Genomic DNA, 23,068 nt, shown 5'->3' on the forward strand with positions numbered 1-23,068 from the left:
AAGTCGCGTCGAGCGACTCGCGGATCACGCTTTAGATCATCCCGTCCTATAATCAGGCCATGAGCTCCGAGGATCTGTCCCACTTCAATGAGATGTTGGATCGCATTCAGGGATTGTCAATCTCGAACTACCAGACCTGGTCTACCACAAGATCAAACTTAGAGCCGACGACAGGGAAATTTATGTCCCACCCACCACCCACCTAGTTGCCATAGTCGATGACTTAACCAACGTACTGGACTATACATCTGAGGAGGCCATGGACATGGATGAAGGTGTTGGCGCCACACTTGGAGCGGCCACGCCCCTAACGAATACGGGCAGATGGGCCGCCATGTCCACTTATGATGTCTATATGGTCAATACTCCCAAGAATCCATCAAGACGCCAATGCCAACGACCGAAAGGTACCGGCGGCGGCCCTAGCGGGCATAATACATGCGCTATCGATAACGGCGCCACGGCTGAAGATGTCGATAAATAGGGAGAGGACATTCAAGCCTCCCTACGGAGACAGAATAGCCCTGCAGGAATACCCGAGGATGAAGGCCCCGATGATCTCGACAACGGGACCGACAACGACTATATGCCCGACTCCAAGGAAGACGAGAGCCTTAGAGTCTAGGACTTCATAGTCCCCCAAGACTCATATGAGCAAGAATGGTTCAGACGGCGGCTCATAGCAACCGCCAGGAGTATGAAAAAGAAGCAGCAACAATTGCACGCCGACCAAAACATGCTGAACGTCAAGTGGATGGAAGTCCGCGCAGCCGAACAAGACCTCAAAGAACGGCGCAAGAACACATCTAAATCTTACCCTCGCCGGCGCTTACTGCCAGATTTCGACGACGAGGCAAATATTAACATACTTTTAACACTGGGTCGTGCCAACCAGCCTGACCGACCCCCTAGAGGGCGTGACAGGCCGACATGGGAGCATAGGAACCCCCAATCAACAAACCGCCATTATGGCAAGGACTCGTTGAACACACCAAGCCCTCCGATGCACCTAGAAAGCTAGAAGCAAATCAAGCCCATCCACGATCCATCTACGAATCAAGGGGATGCGCGCCAGCCGGACTCAACGGCTACGAGGCCTGGTTAGATAGGCACGGCAGGGCTCAGGAACAAGCATATGCACGGATGTCTCCGGATATTCATCATAATACAACTCTAGGGGGTCCTCAAGGCGACGGAAAGGGGAGTGGCACGAAATTCGAAACTGCCCACCCCTCACTACTGTATCTTCGTTCACAGCCGCCCGTACCTACAGGGTCTATGACATGACGGGCCCATCGGAGTTATGCACGCCGTGCGCCCCGACTCGGCCGGGCCAGGTGTGTGGGACTTGTGGGCGGGAGGCGAAACCGACCAGGTAACACCGGCCTGGCGACGCGGGCCGTGCGATGGAGTCGATCGAGCGGTGTGTGGCCGGCCGCTCGAGACGATTAGGGAGCGCACGCACTAATGTGTATTCCCGTAAAATAATTAAGAAAGTCGGGCACATGCATAGCTATCAGCATCGGGCATGATATAAGAAAAGTTACGCTTAACAAATTCATTCATTCTGATTCTATGTAAGATTCACATAGTCAACACATTTGGGTCTCTATCTATATCTATAGAGATACTAAGCTCCCATGGTTCAAAGTGTTATAGTGTTTTGGAGTTCTGGGGTTACTAAGGGCCCTATTTGTAAGATTGTGTGTTGTTTAGTTTTATTTGTCATTTTCTTTTCTTAATTAATTTTCACATTTTAATTCACGGGTGCTTACAATCATGGGAGTTAATCCAAACAAAACAATAAACAAGTTAATCCTAGGGGTGAAAAATGGCGCGGCGAAGTGCGTGTTAGCCTTTTTTTTAATAAAGACATCCATTGGCATCTTAAAGAATCTACAGCCGGACTTGACAGATCCGACCACTTAAATACCCATGGACGGGACTGGGTGCGTCCGCGGACAGTGACGCAGACAGTGACCGGTCACGCCTCAAACTTGGTTCTACGCATACGAGTCTCTCATATTTCATCCCTAAATGCATACAAACCATGCAAAATAAACCTACGTACTACGACACGCTAGCTATGCTTCGTTGTCGGCGATGTCCATGACGTCGGTGCCGGGTGCTGGGTGGATGGGTGGATAGGAAGGCTCCGGCTCCTCCTCCTCATCCTCATCCATATACGTGAGCATCCCGTCCACTTCCATGGTGCGCTCCGCACCACCTGCTGCCGGCGACGACGTATGGCCTCCGGCCGGAGTGAATCGAGACTATAGCTCCTTATCCGACGGCGTGGGGACATGGCTACTAATGGTGGCGGACGACGATTGGAAAGTGCGGCGGCAGCGGATGGGAGGAGGGAAATGTGGACGAGTAGGATTTCGGTGCTGGCCGTCAGCTTAAATAGCTAGGCTAGGCACTACCGACCCGCCAGAGCGGTACCACTCGGCCTCATCGGTCGACGGAGGAGACGAGCTTCGAACCGCTGAATTTCAGATTGTTTTCTTTGGTGACCCCCATCGTCGGTTCGACGTGATGGACGCGTCTGGGCGTTCCATATCCACCCCAGATTTGAACTAGATATAAGTGGTGCCGGTTAGCCTGAAGTTTGAGAAACCCATCTGAATCGGTTCCGGCAACTGACCAAGCCGTCCGTCCAGGCATTTGAGATGGGGCTGCAGATGCTCTTAGATCTGCCCGTTCCCTCCCATCCAGTTCCCCTTGGTCAGTAGAAAAGTTGCAGCCGTCTCTCTCTCTCTCTCTCTCCGTATGGCAGCTTGCTGATGAATCGGCAATCCTCCTGCAAGTACCTGCGCCCATTCTCACTTTAAACTGAAGCCCGGGTCCAAATGGAAATTTTTCCCGCCGAAGAGAAGCCCGAAAGTTGTGGAAATTGGCCCAGCTGCTCCAGAGTCTAGACTGCTCGTTTCCATTTTCGGATTGCTGTGCGCACCACGCTTTGCTGTACGACACACTTCCATTTCTGTGCCAACTCCGTCGTCGTTCGTGACCTAGACACCAAGCACAGACTGACCGGCAGCACCAGCTGATTAAAGTAGCGTGGGTCCTTCAGGCGACGTGTCGAGCACCCAGCTTGTGTGTGTGCAGTGCGTACGATTCTCTCAGCGAGACGTGCCCTACGCTGTGGCTGCCCACTGCTCACAGCGTCACACGTAACACAAAAACACACCAGCTGGTTTCATATTTTGTTTCAGTGAAAATATTTGATAAATACAATTACAAGAATAGAAAAAATACACTTTATGTCCTTTTACCGCCCGGCATTAAATTAATGAAGCCATTACAAATAACCTTATAACACAAGACCGCAACAAACACACACAACAAAGAGAGGAAATGCAATTTTTTTTAAAAAAAGAGGAAATAAAAATGGCCCGATACAACGGTGCCGAGGAACAACCACAACCCCAGACAAACAACAAGGCATGCTGATGTGGCACCGCTTGTAGTCATCTGGGTTATCATCCGCAATCAGGCAACCGTAGGTAGATCCCAACTCGCCGCACCATCGCTAGGGAACCCTCAACACGAAGAGAGGAAGCTATAGTCTCTCTTTTTTTTTACTCCGGCCACCAATGGATAGGGATCATGCTATGAGGTGTAGCCTCAAAGAAGGGAACGACACTATATCACCGCCATCGCCTGGCCCAAAAAAGGGCCAAGGGTTTTCACCCAGAGCAAGGAGGAGGAGGTCACCCACAATGACGCCTCCAAGGAGGGATACAACGCTCAAGAGCATTGCCGTCACCGGCCCCGATATCGTCGGGCGAAGCTTCCATTGCAGATCCAAGCACCAACCACCCAATGTCCACTAGCCACACCTCCATCACACCGAAGAGGAACCACGGCGTCGTGGGGAAGACCGAAAGCGGTGGAGACAACGCCCAAGTCAGGGAAAGGTGTGATCTTGACGCCAATTCCCAGCCATAGACGCCTCCCCCGTGAGCTGCCTCGCCATCCACACAGCCAAGACACCACACCCGCACCAGCAAGACGACTCCTACCGCATGAGTGCCACCAAGCCCCCACCTGAAGCCGTAGCCCGAACCCGAAGAAGCCGCTAAACCTGCCGGAAGATAGGGTGCATATGTGCAGCAGGCCACCCCGCTGCCGCACCAACGCCCCACCGCCACCCAGGCCTTAGAATCCCACAACACCCCGCCCGCCCAATGAGGGGTCCATGGATCACAGATCTGGACCGGTTAGGGAGGACACAATGATCGCCAGCCATGGCCCTCGTCTGACCCTGCCGGTCAGCTGAAGGAGAACGACAACCAGCTCCTGCCTGAGCGGGCCGCGCCCACCCAATGCACTGGTGGTGGCTGGAAGGGGATCCCCGCCCCCTATGCGGACGCCAGCGAAGGAGCATCACCTCCCTGGCCGTTCGAACCCCTCCCTGGCCCCAGTGTTGCTGCCACCCCGAGGAGTTGTGCTTCCATGGCCAACCTGGACGTCACAACCATGACCATGAACGAATCTGGCGTCCGTCAAACCCTACGGGAGAGGGGCGAGGCAAGCCTGAGGGAGACACAGAGAGGAGAGGGGAAGGGGCAGAGGAGGCTAGTCGCCTCGCGGGAATGTCGACGGCCTCCGATAACGGCTGCAAGGAGGAGGGCTCCGCCGGAGGGGCTGACAGTGAGGAAACCTTAGGTCTCTCGAGTCGCCTAGGAGGGGCGACTGAGACAAAAAGATGGGTTGTCAAAAAGGTAGAGGAGGTAGGATGGGCAGTTGGTCCGACACGGGGATCGGAGGCTAGACCCGAGGAAGTCCACTTTTTTGTTTTTTGTGCTTTATATATACTCCCTGCGTTCATAACTGTAAGAAGTTTTTTTTTCTGAAACGAATGTATATAGACACGTCTTAATGTGTTTGTTCACTTAAAAACCTTATAATTCGAAACAAAGAGAGCACTCTTTAGCTTTGCTTATGCACGTGGTAGCCTTGAATAATTTTGGAAGGAAAATGTTTTTAGGTGCCTTACATTAGCAAATTAAAGTGATTTGTTCTGATAAACTTCTATATTTCGTCCTTTGCCATCTTGTAAATCTTCACCCAACTCCACCGCTTAAAATCTAGGTGATCGCACTTGGTAAATAAAACTACACTCAAAAGCGAAGGCACATAGTGTGTGGTTAATTTGTACTCAAATTTGCCCTAAAAAAAGATGGCTAGCCAATAATTTTGGTTGAGCTTTTGCTTACCATGAGTTGATAAAAAATGGCAGGAAAAATAAAAGAGTTGCCAAAGCAGCATCAACATGCAAAAGAAACTGTCAATCATCCAAACAAAGACCAATGTTTTGGCCATGGCTAAAAATTGGTTGGGTGGTGGCAATCCAAAGTTCCAAACATTCCCCAGATTGCCCCTCTGCTTTTGGGCACCCAACGTAAACTTCACTTTCATCCCGTCTTGTTGATCAGTAGCCACCGTCCGACCAGCGCCGCAACACAGCCCCAGCCGGTGCGCCATGGCATACTCTTGGAACTCGGCATCCTGGTCACCGGACGACCTCGACGAACCCTCCCGCGACGGAGGCAACGACCACGTCTCGGTGCCCCACGAGCGGGTCACCTCGCGGCTGCGCAACCGAGGAACACTGGAGAAGATCTGCAAGAAGTACTCCATCCCCGACAGCTTCACCCCGATCGCCGCCGGCGACCTCTCCATGTGGTCGCCGCCGCCGCCCGGCTCCGTTTGCGTGTACGTCGAGTCGCTGAGCATCGGGATGCGCCTGCCCCTCCACCCCTTCTTCGGCACGGTGCTCAGCCACTTCGGGCTCGCCCCGAGCCAGCTCGCGCCTAACGGCTGGCGCGCCCTGGCGGGCTTCGTCGTGCTCTCCCACTTGGCCGGCGTGGAGCCGTCGCTAGCCGTGTTCCGGCACTTCTTCGCGGTGTGCCTGTGTAAGCCGCACATTTTCTACAGCTTCCGTGGCAAGGATGCTGCCGGCCTGCTCTTTGCCCGGGTTAACTGCAAAATCCGGGGTTGGAACTTGGAAGGAGGAGTTCTTCTTCTCGGAGTCATCGGCGCCATGGCCGTGCCCGGTGGAGTGGGGGGAGCCTTCCAGGTCCTCCGCCATGGATCCGGCCCTCACCGTCGAGGAGAAGGCCGTGGCGGAGATCCTCATGTGTGCTCGAGGGAGTTCTCTGATTGATCTGACCACCTATCTCAGCAACCGCAACCTTGTCGCAGCCAAGATCATCGGGGCACCATCACCGCCGCCAACTCCTCAAGCTCAAGGTGAACCCTCCGGCATTGTAGGATTCAGAATGTTGCTGTGATGTGATGTGGATGTACTGACCGGTGATTTGCAGTGGAGGACATCCAGGCAGAGCAGGCAGCCACGGCCGCGGCCTCGCGCGCGTCGACAGGAAAGGTGACGGTTAAGGGCGAGCCGGACTGCAAGGTGCCTCCTTGTGCGCCGTCCCTTGGGAAGAAGAGGAAGCTGGAGGAGGGCCGTGGGGTCGACGGCGGGAGCTCGGCGTTGGACCTCTCTTGCCCGCCTGGCTTCTCCGCGCCCTGGAAGTCACCGCCCGTGACAGGCAAAGATGGTGACCGGAAGGCGGCGAGGCTGCTGCTGCAGGGCACCGTCACGCCGTCGCGGGAGCGCGAGCTCGCCGCGTCCAAGCCCGCCGACGTCGTCGCCTCAAGCTACGTGTCGCTGCTCCAGGTGAGCAAACGCAGATGCAAATTGCAAATCCAAATCAGCCCCTTGTTCGATGCGCATTGTTCCTTCATGATTTGTAGTTGTGGATCCATCGATCGACATTGACATTCATGGTGTGATGCGCAGGCGGCGAACGAGGTGTCATTCTCGCTGGGCCACGCTCTGGAGCTGGAGGAGAAGCTGAGGGCGCGCGAGCGCGAGGCGGGCGGAGCTGCGGGAGGCGGACGCGCTGCGGGTGGAGCTGCGCGAGGCGAAGGACGAGCTGGCGGCGCGGGGGTCGAGCAGGGAGCACGCGCGCGCTCTGGCGGAGCGCGAGCGGCGGGGGCACGAGCGCGGCATGGAGGACATGAAGCGAGCCGTGCTTCGGCGCCACCCAGACCTCGACCTGGCGGGGCTCATCGTGCCGCTCCATGCTTCCCCGTAGCCGTGGCGGCGTCCACCGCCCGACGGTCGAAATGCATGTCTAAGATTTCTTTCCTATGGAGTGGCTGCTGCTATCTGCATTTCGCACTTCCGTTCAGCAGAGCCATCTGCATTTAGCACTTCCGTTCATCAGAGATCTTATTATGCGGTATAACTTGTTAGAGATATTATTCTCCGTGGAACATTTGCAGGTAAATCTACTCCATGACTTGATTTATCTGAGTTTTGTGACCTCAACTGGGTCGGCAGGGGGTCTGTAATTGTGCCGTGTTCTTCACAGTTTGTCTAGATGCTGCCAGGAATTCCAGGCTCAGATTTTCTACCCGATTTTCCTTATACGAAAGGTTAGTTCTCTTTCGTTATGAAACTACAAGAACACCCTGCGTAAAGGAAAATTCTTTACTGCAAACCAAATACATGAAACTCTCCCACACTTCACCTATTTCTATTTCTCAAAAAAGAAAAAAGAAAAACTGAACTGAACTGAAGAATACTCACAAACCCACCAGATAAGCACAGACATGAAAAACAGTATGCAACATAAATTTTCTGCAGCAGGGAGGCCAATATCCAGGCCTCACACTCGCCAGATCCATCACAAATTCCTTATGTTACAGCAAGTGGGATGAGAGGACATATATATGCACACGATATTATTACCGACTGACTGACAAGATCTTTTCCAACCATCACTGGCACCACCTGTAAGGCCGCCATTTACAAACCAGGTGAAAGGTAGTAGGGCAATGAAGAAAATTAACGAAGCCATGGAGATCAATCAAAGACCTCTTATTATTGCTAGCTGTCCAGTATCTCAAACTCCGAATCCTGAATGAGATCCCATGATTCCTTCTTCGACAGCGACGCGGGCGGGGTGGGCTGCGGAGGGCGGCGGCTGTAGTCGGGGGAGGAGGCGGCGGGCTTCCTTCTTACCGAATCGCTTCTCACGGAGGAGCTGGCGTACGGGAGGCTTCTCCGGTCCGGCAGGAGCGAGTCCATGTATTTGTCCATGACGAGCACATTGGAGTTGTCGACGTCGCTCATCTCCTCGGCCTCGCTGCTGAAGTACCTTTTATGACCTTCTCTAAAGGACTCTACGTCGGAAGGTATTTCGGACCACTGATCCATGCTCTGCTCCGACTTTGACTTTGCAAACACCCACTGGTCCATGCTTTGCTCGGATCGTGTTTTGGACAAGGCATGGCTCCCGGAAGATTGGTAACCCTCTTGAGTGCCTTTCTCGCTTTCTATCTCACAGACATGAGGTGGAGACTCTATCTCATTTACGCGATGCACAGAAACTTGCACACTCTGGGTATCTTCCTGAAAATATAATTTGATAAGACTGGTAAGTAATGCAATTAGCATATCCAAAAACACAGCTCAGCGCATTATTATTGTTTCTTTATCTTCAGCACTTCAGTCTAATACTAAGGTACCAAAGAGAAGAATGACACGAGAGGATAAAAACATGGCATAAAACCACCAATCATTCAAGAGAACCTCTAATACTAATGCAGATTACACTGGCACACTGCTACACTAAAGAGATAACAGTACGTGCTGGCTAATAAGACATCATTTAAGTGAGCTCTCTGAGGCCCACCAGCAGCCAATACAAGTTCAAGTTATAGTACCAATTATTACAGAAATAGTTCAGGTAAAATGTTGTAGTTCACCTATATATGGAAAATAAACTAATACCAAGTTTTAAAACTATTGCATTCAAAATAAAAAGTATTAAATATACATGCATTGATTACAGATTAGTAAGCGTCCCCGTCTCATTAATGAAGGGGATTCCAAATTGCCAACCTCAGTACACATTACCCATCCTGCTAGCACCTAAACTATATTCCATATATGTCATTCATGAATTACCTCGTATAGTCAGTATTCAGTAACCACTTCTCATTTGATTCCCAGGATAAATTCTAGTATTTATTTGCTGGATGAGCTGGAGATTGTTTTTCTTCTAAAAAAATATGATGCAATGATGCATTCACTGTCATCAATACATACCTAATCTTGTTTATGTCAGCTTAAATATGCATAGAAATATGTTCATCTAGTGCCAAAAATAGCAATAATAGGATATATATATATATATATATATATGTGTGTGTGTGTGTGTGTGTGTGTGTGTGTTAACTAAAAAAGGAAAACTGGTTGAACATACTTCCAGCTCTATTTGACTGCAGGCCATGCAGCAATAACATGTTCTTAGTTCAAAGCTAGAAACAATTCGAACTGAAACTAGCATAAAAATCAGTTCTACGACAGAAAGTAGATTAGCAGGGAACAATGCATAATAAGAATCATAATATCATATGTCCCAACACACCTCTGAAGTATGTTCACTTAGGCTTGACTCAAGTAGTTTGAAGTATATCTTCCAGAATGCATCTTCATCCATGTAAGAAGGGCAGAGCGTAGCCCGCAGAGATGCTAAATCAGGGACAAGCTTTTCAATGACTTCCATATGGTCTCTCTCTACATCAGAGATTGTAGCATCTGCAAAGTAGTAGGAAACACAACATTATGCATCTAAATGTGAAGAACAGTTTCATACCGCAGCAAAGCAACATCGATTAAAGATTCTACCAACGAGGAGCCATGCGAAACAACTCAAGGCGGTACTACTAACCGACATACTTAGGTTTCAAGAGTTACGGTATGGCCATCATGTCAATCTTAAGCTATTCAGATCAGAGGAGCACTAGCTTAGCAGCAAGCGCATGAGAACAAGATATGGTAACTCTACATCGAGACTGAGAAGACCAGAACTATGCAGCACTATAAACTCTGATCTTCCTTATTGGAGTTCGCCCCCATTCCCTTCCAATTTGAGGAGTGGAATCGCAGTCCTAAATCCGACGACTCTCAAACCAGCAAACATTAAATCTATCTCCCCTTAACTGACTTCCATATATAGCACAGAACCGCCCATCAGTGGTCAGCCGGCGAAATTGGCGGCAACAATTAGCAACGAATCGCACGAGAGTCGAGGGGAGAGAGCCTTACTCTCGTCTATCGCGAGCATGGGGAAGTCAATCCACGCCTCGGGCCTGGCGGCGAGGGCGCGGGCCGCCCCGAGGATGCCATCGGCGACGCCGGCGGCGGCGTGGGGCGGGGAGTCGACGGGGCTGGGGAGGGTGGCCCGGGCCGGCGGCGGCTGGCGGTCGGGCGCGGCCCGGCCGGAGAAGCCGACGCGGAAGGAGCCGCCGATCTCGGCGAGGTCGGCGAGGATGCCGGCGAGGATGGAGGCGGGCGGGGAGGGCGGCGTCGCGGGGCGGGGGGACGGGGAGCGGCGGCGGGCGTGGGCGTGGGAGTGGGTCGGGGTGGAGGGCGGCGAGTCGGTGTGCGCCGGGTTGAGCAGCGGGTGGAGGAAGCAGGCGATGTCGAGCAGGTGGCGGCCCAGCTCCGACAGGTCGTCGCGGACGCCCCGCAGCCCGCGCGCCGCCATCACGGCTCCGCTCGCCGGTCGATCGGCGGGAGGGCGGGGGGTCGTCGCCGCTGCGTCCGGCCGGGCGACCGCGACGGGCGGCGGCGGCGGGCGAGGGATATTGTTGCTTTCTGGTTGCGGCCTTGCGGGCCTGCGGGGTTGCTTTGCTTCCGCTCGGGCGGGGGTGGGGTGTGGGGAAGGGCAATGATTGGGACTAGGGAGAGAGAGAGAGAGGAGAGGGATGGGGTAGGACTCGGCTGCGGCGTATCTGCTCGGGTTTCCGCCCGGTTCCCGTGCCCGTGCGCGTCCGGGTCTGGGTCGGGTGGATGCGTGCGGGCTGTGGGTTCGCGTCGCGTTGTGTGGCGCCGTGCACGGGTGCGACGGCGTGGCGAGGGGGGGCACGCGCCGCCGTGGCGGTCTCGATCTCTATCTGGGTATAAACGGGGCCAGGATGGACTCAACATGGTTTGACTATCTGGTGGGGTGGGGTGGGGTGGGGTGGGGTCCGGGAGTCAATTGCTAAAACTCTCCTAAGTCATTGCATCTAGTGTCTGCAACTTCTCCAATTTAATTCAACTTGGATGCATTCATCATGCTAAGTTCATGAGAGTTCCAACTCACCAGCACACAAAACAAAACAATGGAAGACAAATGAAATAAAAAAAATAAGGATTATGAAATGCCCACATAAAATGGCACGAAAAATTAGTAATTATGCACAATGGACATAAACGTGGGTCAGTGGAACATGGTGACTTTTAGTATGAATATATGCAATATATGAGCTATAAGGTATGATGCAGTTTGCCTCCATGTCAGTCTCGTTGACCTATAGGAGGAATGTGGCACAAGCGACAAAGAATGTTGATGACATATGTGGGCGTAGAACAAGATGGGGTTGTACGGAAGTTGGTGGAAAGATTCATCATCGATTGCTAAGAGGGAGATGATCACCACTCAAAGCTGTCAGATGTGTCATGTATCCACCGAGTCCAAATACAAAGAGAGTTTCCATTTACCATGTCATGTCTATATAGCCAAAGCGGTCAGCAGGGTACCACCAACCCACCATGATCTACAATCTAAGTTCCCTATTTATGTCCCCTAGCCAGCTACCATGCATACATGGACACTTTGAGAAGGCCGGATGCACAATTTGAACCAACCTGAATGATAAGCAACGTGGTGTGAGAGTATTTGCATTTAAAGAAGTGATATTTAACTGTTTGGTCTTTATAGTAAAGGCAACATTCCTTGCCTCCATGTAAATTAGGATTGGTGAGTTTGCCAATGGTTCGAACCACTCCTTTGAGGATATACCAAAGAAAGATCTTAACTTTTAGTGGAATATAAACTTTTCAATTTTTACTTACTATTTTGGGCATCACATTGAACAAGAGCTAGATGCATTGGGTTAATCGAGAATCATTATGGTGCAGATTCTAGTGGAACTCGTTTGATCCTTGTGGGAGATGTACAAAAGCTAATCACGCATGCAGTGCATTGTTGGAAATATGTCCTAAAGGCAATAATAAAGTTGTTATTATCACATTTCCTTGTTTTTAATAAAGTTCAGTGAAGCGGTGCGGGAATAAAAGTCCCCATGCAAAAAAAGAGATTTGAAAACCGAGTGAGTGAAGAAAAATACTTGGTGAACCGGGGTGTAATGATAATACCCACATAGAAAAAGAATTGGGTGACAAAAAATCAAGTAGGTGGAAAAAACCCGGGCAGTGAACCGGTGTGGGAATAAGAATGGGTGAACCAATTCACTCCCCCACGCTGCCCAAACCTTGGTAAGGTTTCCTTCATACAAATAAGATTGTAGTTCAAATGTACCAACTGGGTGCTAGTCTAGTTGGCCAGTATCGCTATTAGTACTCATCACATTGGTTTTGAGTTTGATGCCAATCTTTGGTACTCCCCCCTTCCATCTATATAGGGCCTAATGCATTTTTTGAGACTAACTTTGACCAAGTGTTAGAGCAATAATATATGACATGCAAGTTGCACAAAACATACCGTCAAATTCGTACGTGAAAGGAGCTTCCAATGATATAATTTTCACATTATACATCTAATGTATTATTAATCTTATCAATAGTCAAAGACGATTTTGAAAAACGCATTAGGCCCTATATAGATGGAAGGAGGAAGTATCTATTTTTGGGTCTAAAGTACTGGACGTAGAGCGCACTTTGGGCCAACCATATCATGGGAAATTGTACCCTGGGTGGAGAGGAAATCATGGTCAACACCCCAGTTGCTCATGTTTCGTCCCTCCCCCACAAAATCGCTCGTGCCCCACTAAAAGTGCCTCAGGTTGCCACCTGAAGACTACCACTGAACAGATCGCCTCCCTCCCGCGTCGCCTCCCCGAGCGAGCCGACCGGGGGCTCCCGCCCCGCCCTTCCCAGCGCCCCCTCCCCTTCTCCTCCTCCCGCCGCCGCCGGCCTGGGCCACCGGGCCTTGCTCGTGTGGTGCCGGTGGCGACGGCCCCGTTCTTCCCCCCTGCGCAGCGCCGCGGCTCGGGCGGCTAGCGACGGCGCAGTTCAGCGACAGCGGATCCGGCGGCGGCGTGGCTCCTTGGGTGGCGCGGTGCCGGGTGCGCGAGGTGGCGGCGGCGTGGCTGCTTGGCGGCGAGGCGTCACGGTGGCTGACGGCGGTGCCCTCCCGGCCGAGATTGGGGCCCTTTTGGGCCCCATCTGGGTCTGGGCGGGCCTGGCCAGGGCTTCTCGGCGGCGTCTTTAGCGGACGGCGGGGCGACTCGTGCGGGTGGGGGGGGGGGGGGTGGCGGCAACGGCGGCTCGTGTACTGCAGAGCGGCGACGGGGGCTTCACGAGCCCGTTTCCGGCTCGATCGGACCTATATGGGCCTTCGGCGCGGGGGCGAAACATGGTTTCGGGGGGGGGGGGGGAGCTGGAGCCGGCACGAGCGTCAGTCGTGGCCATGGTCCACTTCTCCGCCTCCCCTTTCCCTGGTCGATTTATGGTCGCGGGTGCCTGGTTTGCCCCCGTTGCTACGTCCGGCCGGTTCCTGCCACGGGCGGTGGAGGTTGTCCCCTCCCGCGTGGCTGCTGTTGCTACCGCTCCTCGTTCCTGGTTGCCTCCTCTGTTCCTGCCGGTCTCGCTTCGTTTGCCACGGTGAGACGGCGATCGGGACTGCACGGCCGTGGTGGCGCATGTTGATGGGCGGCGTGTTTAGTGGCGCGCGATGGATTGTCTAGGGTCGTGGGTGGTTGGTGGTCAGGAGAAATCCTTGTCGGCTTGTCCGGCACCGACGCGGTGATGTCTATGGGCGCCGCCAGGCCTTCCTGAAGAGCGTCGGGTTTACCCCTTTCCCCGCACCCTCTGCGTACCGGGAGAAACCCTAGGACTTGTCAGAGCAGCAGCGTCGTCGGCGTCGCGATCCTTCTTGAAGGTGTTGCTTGGTATGCGGCAGTCCGGAGTGCTTGAAGTGTGGTGGAATTCTTCGGTGGGCGCAGCGGTTCTGGGTCTCCATTGTTTTCGTTGATCCGTCGCTGTTCGCATTTGTTTCCTTTTATGTTTTCTCTTTCGTTTCTTTTGGACGTGTCTGTACTGCTTCCGCCCCAGCACCTATCGTTGGCTGTATCGATAATGATTGCTTTGTAATACAAAGCGGGGATCTTTTTTCGTAAAAGTGCCTCACGTTCACACATATCACGACTGTGCGATCGCGATCGGATGGCTCGCGGCTAGTATCCGATCGCAAGTTGCTCTTTTTATTGGGTCTGGCTACCTGCAAGTCGACTGATTTTGTATTGTGGGTCAGTCACTTCTTTTCACTGTAGGATATATTCATCAATTAATAATACTCAGTATTTTGGGTCAGTCAGTGTTGAGATTGGGGCCTGACTTGATACTGGCTACGCAACAAGGCCCAAGGCTACTTGCATGCATGCAATTGTTCGACATGTCATGCGTGGATGACCGATGGGTCACACGTACATCACCATTCACAGTTGAACTTTTTAAGCTGAATGGATAGGAGTACATGCATGAGAAATGAAAGCAGCTTACGTTTATATGATTCTTTAGTGATTGTATGGACATATAAAATAAAATAATTAAGTTTTCTAGGAAAAAATGTATTCGTATCATTGGTATTGCCTTTAAGAAGAAAAAACTTGCAAACAACTTTACACTCAGATTGCACTTTTTGTAATACACAAATAATAAACATATAATAGTGCAATTTTCACAATCTAGTATAATTTACACACATATTGTATAGTATTTGCGTGTATACCTACACATAGAAATAAAAAACGAAGTGGTCTAAGAAATAATGAATTGTTGGCATCGGTATTACCATTTAAGGAGAAGATGATGAAAACAACAATAATAAAATATTGACAAAATTTGCGCACATTTCACAAATAAATTGTGCTTTTTATAATATGCAAGAATTACCATATGATACTGGAATGATATTGGTATTACCATTAAATAAGTAAAATGAAATAAAATAAAAATTGAAACGAAGAAAATAATGAAGTTTTATAGGGAATAAAACCCTTTAAGAAGAAAGAAAATTAAAAATCAAAAACAAAATAATGAAATAATGAAATTATCTAGGGAAGAATGAAACTAATACAAAACAATGAAGTTTTCTAGGAAAGAATGAAACAATTTAAGAAGAAAGAACGTGAAAAAACAAAAACAAAAACAAAAACAAATTAATTAAGTTTCCTATGGAAGAATGAAACCCTTTAAGAAGAAAGAAAATAAAAACAAAAAGCAAGTAATGAAGTTTTCTAGCGAAGAATGAAACCCTTGTAGAAAAAGAAAATAAAAAAACTTTCACACAGGTTTGACCTGAAATTGCACAATTTTGTAATATGCAAAAAATAAGCATATACGGTGCAATTTTTGCTCTCTACTATAATTTACACATATGGTGTATCGTACTTGCGTGTATACTTACTTACAAACACACACACACACAAAATCTAAGAATAAATGAAGTATAGTAGCAGTGGTACTACCCTTGAAGAAGAAAGAAAGTGAAAAAAATGAATAATGATAAAATTTGCACCCAATTTACACATAAATTGCACTTTTTAGTATATGTAAGAATAAACATATAATGGTGAAAGTTGCACAAAACAAATAAGTTTTTAAACAGGTAATGAATTTGTGGCATCGATATTAACCTTAAAAAGAAAATAAAATAAAAACTAAAACATAATAAAACAAATAAAGGTTTTTTTCTATGAGAAAATGAATTAGTGGCATTGGTATTACTCTTAAGAAGAAAGAAATAAAAACTTGCACACAACTTGGAGTGAAATTGCACGTTGTAATATGCAGAGAATACACATATAATAATGCAACCTCCATAATCTAGTATAATTACACACATATGGTATAGTACTTGCATGCACGCATACATACACAAAAATAGAATAAATATATTTTCTAAGGAAGACTGAATCTGTACAATATTAGTACAAAAACTTAACATTGGTATTACCCTTAAAGAACAAAGAGAACGAAAAAAACAACAAAAAATTCCAGACAGTTAGCACAAAAAATGCACTTTTTATAATATAATATGTAAAATAAACATATAAGAGTGAAGTTTCCATACTCTAATGTAAGTTATACATGTAGTACTTGGGTGTATATATTTACACACACTCAATATTAAAAAATACACATAAAGAAAAAACAAAACTCAACTGAAAAATACAAAATAAAAAACAAAAGAAAACACAAGGGAAAAAAGCATGCACACACACTAAATTTGGGATGCATCTCATCCATGAATGTGCGTGCAAGAGCAACGAACTGAAGACATGCATGCATGCATATGCACGGAGGCTACATCGTGTGTAAGGATAGGCAAAAGATCGGCTGAACAAGAAACGGAGTCAGTCAACCGGCTACCCACGTATCACAAAGCACCTTAAATCAACGGCCATAAATTTGACTGACTGAAATTAAAAAATCAGTCACCTGACATGTAGCTAACGCGCTTTTTATGTCATACTCATACTAGCAAGTTACTAGTATCAGATTGACTGACTGAATCCACCACCAAATGGAAATGGAAGACCAAACCCAAAGCAAAGCTGTGCCGTTTACACTGTCTCATGGTCAACAACCAAGGAAGGCTCAATTAATCAATCAATGGTGGTCACAAATACCTTTATTTTTTGAGAAAACACAAACCCTGACAAAAGAAAACTAGCAAATATGTTGACTCTACTTGTCAACACACACGTTGTATCACTAAAGGCATAGCGCCTGAAAGCCTAAAATAAAATCTAGCAAACATGCGACCACTCTATGTTAACCCCAGAACTTGAATCCCGACCAACCGGTTTCACCAGGAGAAGAAACATAACCATCTTTCATTCTTTCTTTCTTACTTACTCCCTCCGTCCGGAAATACTTGTCCAACAAATGGATGTATCTAGATGTATTTTAGTTCTAGATACACCCATTTGTATCCATTTCTATGACAAGTATTTCCGGACGGAGGGAGTACTTACTTATTTTCATGTTAGAAAAACTACTCTTTGGGTCTGTTTCAGCTCGGATCTGTATACAAGAGCAAGGAAGGAACCAGTCTCCTTTTTTACTGCCACAGAAACCCTCTTTCTTTCTTTCTTGTTCAATTAATTTTACTCCAACTGTACTATATACTTGTGTATGTAGACTACTATGTGTGTATGTCTGTTTTAACAACTCAAACCATTGCTGGCCGGGTCTGTTTTGGTCAACTCAAATAATACAGTATGTTCTATCTTATCTTTTCTTTCCGCTGTTTCCTCGGGCGATCAAGTAAAATCAGTGCCATTAGCTGCTGAATTAAACATGTGGGCCTGTTGTGTGTTACTTGGATATTCTACTATCCATGAAATGAGTTAATAATGTACTTTAAAAAGTGTTCATGTCAGTTGCGAAAATGTTTTAGAGAAAAGATGACAAACTTAGTTATATTAATTTATTTTCAACAGTAAAAAGTTATACTATAAAAGCAAGCATTGTACTATGTGTAGATCGGTGCAAATTGCTGGACCATTTTCTTAAATAGATTCATAGTAATTAATCTGATTATGAAACCCAAAAGACACTACAAAAAATTATGATAAAAAATAAAAACATATTTTATATAATAAAAAGACAAAAGGAACAAAAAAACTAAAAAGGTTAGAAAATAGGGTCTAAGAACACCCGATAATCTCGGCCCAAGTAGGAGCGTGGCCCAATTAGGAGAGGAGAAGTGGCAGGACAGACAAACAGTTACTCCCGCGTTCACAAAAAAGAAACCATGAAAAGGAATCGGAGACGGAGGAGGACGGCCGAATCATGCAGGCACTCGGAGACCAAAAATCAGTATAAGAGCAGAGGCACCAAACGAAGCAGGCCATCAATCAATCCATCGAGCCAACAACATCACCAATCGATCGAAACAGCGAAACACCTAAGGGATCGTCCTAGCGAAGCAAATCGACATGGCGAGCGGCACGAGGGGTGTCGCCGCGGCGACTATCTCGCTCGCCGTCCTGCTCCTAGTCTTTTGCTTCTCGCCCAGCACGGCCGCCGCCGCCGCCGTCCCCAGCATCGACGCCACGTGGACGCGCCACCTGCCGCTGCCACGCGGACTGCTGCGCGGCCCGGAGAGTGTCGCCTTCGACGCCAAAGGCCAGGGTCCATACAGCGGCGTGTCCGACGGCCGCGTGCTTAAGTGGAACGGCGACACGCTCGGCTGGTCGACGTACACCTACAACCCCGACTACAGCAGCGAGGCGTGCACGGCGTCTCTCCTTCGCCCGGAGACTGCCACCGAGGGCCACTGCGGCCGGCCGCTCGGTCTGCGGTTCCACCTCAAGTCCGGGTACCTGTACATCGCTGACGCCTACAAGGGGCTCATGAGGGTCGCGCCAGGCGGCGGGGAGGCGACTGTGCTTGTCACGGAGGTTGACGGCGTACCTCTCCGCTTCACCAACGGGGTGGATATCGACCAGGTAACCGGCGAGGTCTACTTCACGGACAGCTCCAGGAATTACAATAGGTCGCAACATGAGATGGTGACAAGAACCGGAGACTCGACGGGTCGGCTACTCAGGTATGACCCACGGACAGGAAAGGCCGTCGTGCTCCAGGCCGACGTCACTTACCCCAATGGCCTCGCCATCAGCGCTGATCGAACACATCTAATTATCTCATCGACCGGGCCGTGTAAGCTGCTACGATACTGGATCAAGGGCTCCAAGGCGGGCACCATGGAGCTATTCGCCGACCTCCCTGGCTATCCAGACAATGTGAGGCCCGACAAGAAAGGAGGATACTGGGTGGCACTACACCGTGAGAAGGCTGAGCTCCCCTTTGGCGTTGATAGCCACCTGCTAGCATTGAGGATCGATGCCGATGGAAAAATAATCGAGGAGATGCGGGGACCGAAGGGTGTGAGGCCAACCGAGGTGGTGGAGAGGAAAGGTGGCAGACTGTTCATGGGATCCGTCGAGCTTCACTATGTGTCCGTCGTCACGCGCAAATAGAGAAATCAATTAGTAGAGATGTATGAGTTAGGATAGGTTTTCATAGGACATGGCCTTTTAATTTTTTTGTTATGATTTTGTCTTGACTATTTTATTTGTAAGACTGTTAGTCTATTATATTAATATATATGATTTTACTAATTGACAGTGTTGTTGTATTTTTTCCCAATATCATGTATGGAACAGTTTTCTCTGTAGAACTAGATAGTAGCAGATGTGTGAGCTTGAAAGACAGAAAAAAGCACTAGCATTGTTGTGAACGTCAAATATATAGTTAGCATAGGAGTGCAGGTTAATTCTCACATAAACGAGACTGTGCAATCTTGGAAAAACAGAACGAATTTGTAAGAGAAATCAATTTGTTGACAAATTGGAAATCAGCCAAGTGATGGTTAGCAATATATAGCTACGTCTCGCTGCTTAGGTAACGAACCATATTATCACGAACCAATTTCATTGGTTTTCTTTATTTCCAACCATAACCCTGAATTAGCTAATTCATAAATCAAGGAAAAACTTGGCCTAAAACATTTGAGTTGTTACTGAAAATAAATAAGATACAGGGTTCACTAAAGAATTGAAGCTGCACAGTCAGAACTTTCCCCTTTTTCAATTTATCTATCTCTTCTAATACATAATTGCGGTGTTTAAGTGCAGCGCACAAACACTCCAATATTTCACTTAATTCATGATCCTTACCAAAAATAAATAAGATACAGGTTCACTAATGATTTGAAACTTAATAGCAGAGTCACAGCTTTCCCTTTTCCAATTTGTATGATCTATCTGTTCTAATACATAACTGTGGCGTTTAACTGAAACACTGCAATAATATTTCACATAATTCATGATCTTTACCGAGCTATGACTTGGAACAAATATAAAATAGTACCGGCTAAATAACATTCAACCTTGTAGTTGGACAATGTTGTTTGTGAGTCATATTTGGATCCCAGCAATTAGCATCACAATGGACAAACTAGCTTCCCACCATATTTGCAATCATACATGTTTGGATGGTGGCCTTATGTCGTTTTAGACGATTAGCTGATAATTCTTCTGGAGTTGCTTAGTCGATAATATATATCCAACTATTCATATCCTTTCCACATGTTGGATTACACATTGAACCAAACCTAGGCTACAAACTATGACTGTGTACCATCAATCGATTTTCTTCAGGTTGCCTAGAAAAAAACCCGGGGTAATTTTGTCTCTCTTACATCATGAAACGTATCGGTAGCTTCAAACTATCCAACATGATGTACTCAGTCAGTCTAATATAAATTTATCTCTTTTACGTCATGAAACGTATCGGTAGCTTCAAACTATTTCCCGGTGTTGTTCTTTTGTAAAGGGTACTGATGCATCTCGAAGTACTCAGGCAGTCTGATAAACTATAATTTCGTCTCTTTTTCGTCATCGAACGTATCGGTTAATCTTACAACGTTGATATACTCCTCACTTCAGGCGCATACTCCATGCCTATCGATTTGCATTTGTGATCAGCCAACACACTGGAAAACTTAGAAACTTGTGCTTGATCGTCTCCAAGAAGTAGAAACTAATGAACTATCAGAAAGTGAACGTGAAGGTGATTTTGTGCAATAGTTATTCAGTTGGGCAACAACCTTAAAAAAGATGACGAAAGCAAGGCCAAGGGGTTGTGCCAGTTCTTACGAAGCTTCTCCACATCAGAACTATATATGGAATTTTATGTGCCACCGCTGCTTGGTAAGGAAACGTCTGTATGTTCCTGAAGACTAAATACTGATTTGTCAATTCTCTTCACAAGCTTCTGATTTGTGTGGTCGTAATGTTGGCATGCTCATGAGTGGTGATGAATTCATGTTGTGGTAACGAAGTTATGTGATTATCTTTTTGAATTTAACCAACTAAACCCATTCTTAATTTTTTATTATTTCAATGAGATAAATTTTGGAAAAATTTCAGAATTTCAATATCTTTTCTTATTCTTTTTATTTATTTCTTTCAGAAAGAGATAAGAGAGTATGTCAATGGTATTGAGACTGTCTTTCTAGGATGTGCGTTTATCTCTGTAATCTATATAAAATTATGGGGGTTCTAATTAATTTGCTAAACTAGTAGATGCTTACCCTGATTTCTAACGACGCCGAGAGCATTTGTTAGGCAGGGTGCATTGCTTTTTAGTAGTTCACAATGGTGATTTCTGCTATGAATTTCTGTTAATGTAATGGTATCTCGGACTGGAAGTTCACTCTTTTGATATCTTTTGCTGAAATGTGTGTAAAGGTATAGCTCTTTCATGATTTGAACCTTGCACCGGTAGAGTTTCGACAACACTATGTATGATCTAAACAATGGATGAAGATATTTATTGGAGCATTGTTCAACAAATATATTTTTGTCGAAAGATATTTCTGATATTTTAGTTTCTGTGATATATTTTACATAGTACTGCTTCAATATTTTGCGCTGGATTGTTATTGCGGTTACCAAAATATTTAAAATTATAGTGAAAATGTACAATAGCCAATAATACAATGGTTATTAACATTTAATGTCAAGACGTGTGCTGCATGTGCACGCTTACTAGTACTTAATGGCAAACGCTTTCTACCAGACATCTGGCGGGATCAATTCGTAAGGCCTATCATGCTCCATCGATTCTTTTTCAACCCACGGCATGGGTTGCTTTCCCAAATCCATTGATATATGCACAAATCTTCTGATTTCCTTTTTTACGAAACCCCTCTCGACTTTCTTGCTAGGTCCACCCATAAACCCTCCCAAACGGAATGTAACTGTCCCAAATTCCTTCATTGTCCTGTCTCCATCGCCAACCTCTCCAATCCCCTCGCTGCCCCGAATCTCTCCTGCATGAATTGACCTTGTGCCCCTTGCGGCCCTAAGATGCACCGCGATGGCGTGTCGTCACATCCATTGGCTGTTCTCAACCCCATCGCTGCCCTGATCACCTACTTCATTGTCTCTCGTTCAGTGCCTGCCCACCATTATCCATGACGGTCACAGGCTCACCCACTAGCCCGTCATCGTCTCGGTCATCTCCACTAGGTTTGGGCCCCGCGGCCTTCATTCCATCGCTTGGACGCGCTGTCTCGGTTCAAATATGATGGCAACCATCGAAGATTGCAGGATTCGTCCCACCCCACAGGCACCATCCTCATCTGACCTAGGTATAGTCTCTTATCCTTGTATAGTGCTAGTTGATTTCCAAACGTATACATGTTCTCTAGTATTATTTGATTTTCTCTATGTGCATATAATGCTTTCCATTTTTCGGAGGCTGATTTTTCTCTGTACATTATGTGGTGAATCACTAAATCATCAATGAATATATGTGCATTTGGTATTTACATGAAAAAAAAATGTTTTCCCATGTTGGCCGCATTTTTTGTTTTGTATTGCCTTTTAAATATCCATGCTTCTAAGTAAAAGTTCTTATATACCCAGGGCACTGTTTTCATGCTTCTTCTCCAATGTGCTTCTACATTGTTAGACATATGCTTCTTCGGGCTATAGTGTATGCTTCAATTGGTGATCGGAAACTTAAATACATGTCTGGATACACAAAGATGGTTAAGGTTTCCTAACCATAGACATGTGTTGTCACTTGATAACGAGATCACATCATTAGGAGAATGATGTGATGGACAAGACCCATCCGTTAGCTTAGCATATGATCATTCAGTTTATTGCTATTGCTTTCTTAATGTCAAATACATATTCCTTCGATTATGAGAACATGCAACTCCCGGATACCGTAGGAATACCTTGTGTGCTATCAAACGTCACAACGTAACTGGGTGATCATAAAGATGGTCTACAGGTATCTTAGAAGGTGTCGGTTGAGTTGGCATGGATCGACATTAGGATTTGTCACTCCATGTATCAGAGAGGTATCACTGGGCCCTCTTGGTAATATACATCACAAGAAGCTTGCAAGCAAAGTGACTAAGGAGTTAGTTACGAGTTG

The 23,068-nt window shown here is 47.3% G+C and overlaps 2 protein-coding genes and 1 pseudogene across 2 annotated transcripts; 2 read left to right on the forward strand and 1 right to left on the reverse strand.

The window, feature by feature from the left end:
• Window positions 1–5,436: 5,436 nt before the first annotated feature.
• Window positions 5,437–6,405, forward strand: LOC109732617 (uncharacterized; annotated as a pseudogene).
• Window positions 6,406–7,633: 1,228 nt separating this feature from the next.
• LOC109732605 (uncharacterized) lies at window positions 7,634–10,767 on the reverse strand. The gene is made up of 3 exons (XM_020291788.4): window positions 10,136–10,767; window positions 9,456–9,625; window positions 7,634–8,434 (listed from the first exon to the last, which is right to left on the reverse strand). The coding sequence occupies exons 1-3, from the start codon at window positions 10,575–10,577 to the stop codon at window positions 7,910–7,912; spliced, it is 1,137 nt and encodes a 378-aa protein (XP_020147377.1). The 5' UTR covers window positions 10,578–10,767; the 3' UTR covers window positions 7,634–7,909.
• Window positions 10,768–18,042: 7,275 nt separating this feature from the next.
• Window positions 18,043–19,089, forward strand: LOC109732616 (protein STRICTOSIDINE SYNTHASE-LIKE 10-like). The gene has a single exon (XM_020291800.3). The coding sequence runs from the start codon at window positions 18,043–18,045 to the stop codon at window positions 19,087–19,089; it is 1,047 nt and encodes a 348-aa protein (XP_020147389.1).
• The last annotated feature ends 3,979 nt before the right edge of the window (window positions 19,090–23,068 follow it).

This window comes from Aegilops tauschii, chromosome 7, assembly GCF_002575655.3.
Source record: "Aegilops tauschii subsp. strangulata cultivar AL8/78 chromosome 7, Aet v6.0, whole genome shotgun sequence".
Classification (NCBI taxonomy): Eukaryota; Viridiplantae; Streptophyta; class Magnoliopsida; order Poales; family Poaceae; genus Aegilops; species Aegilops tauschii.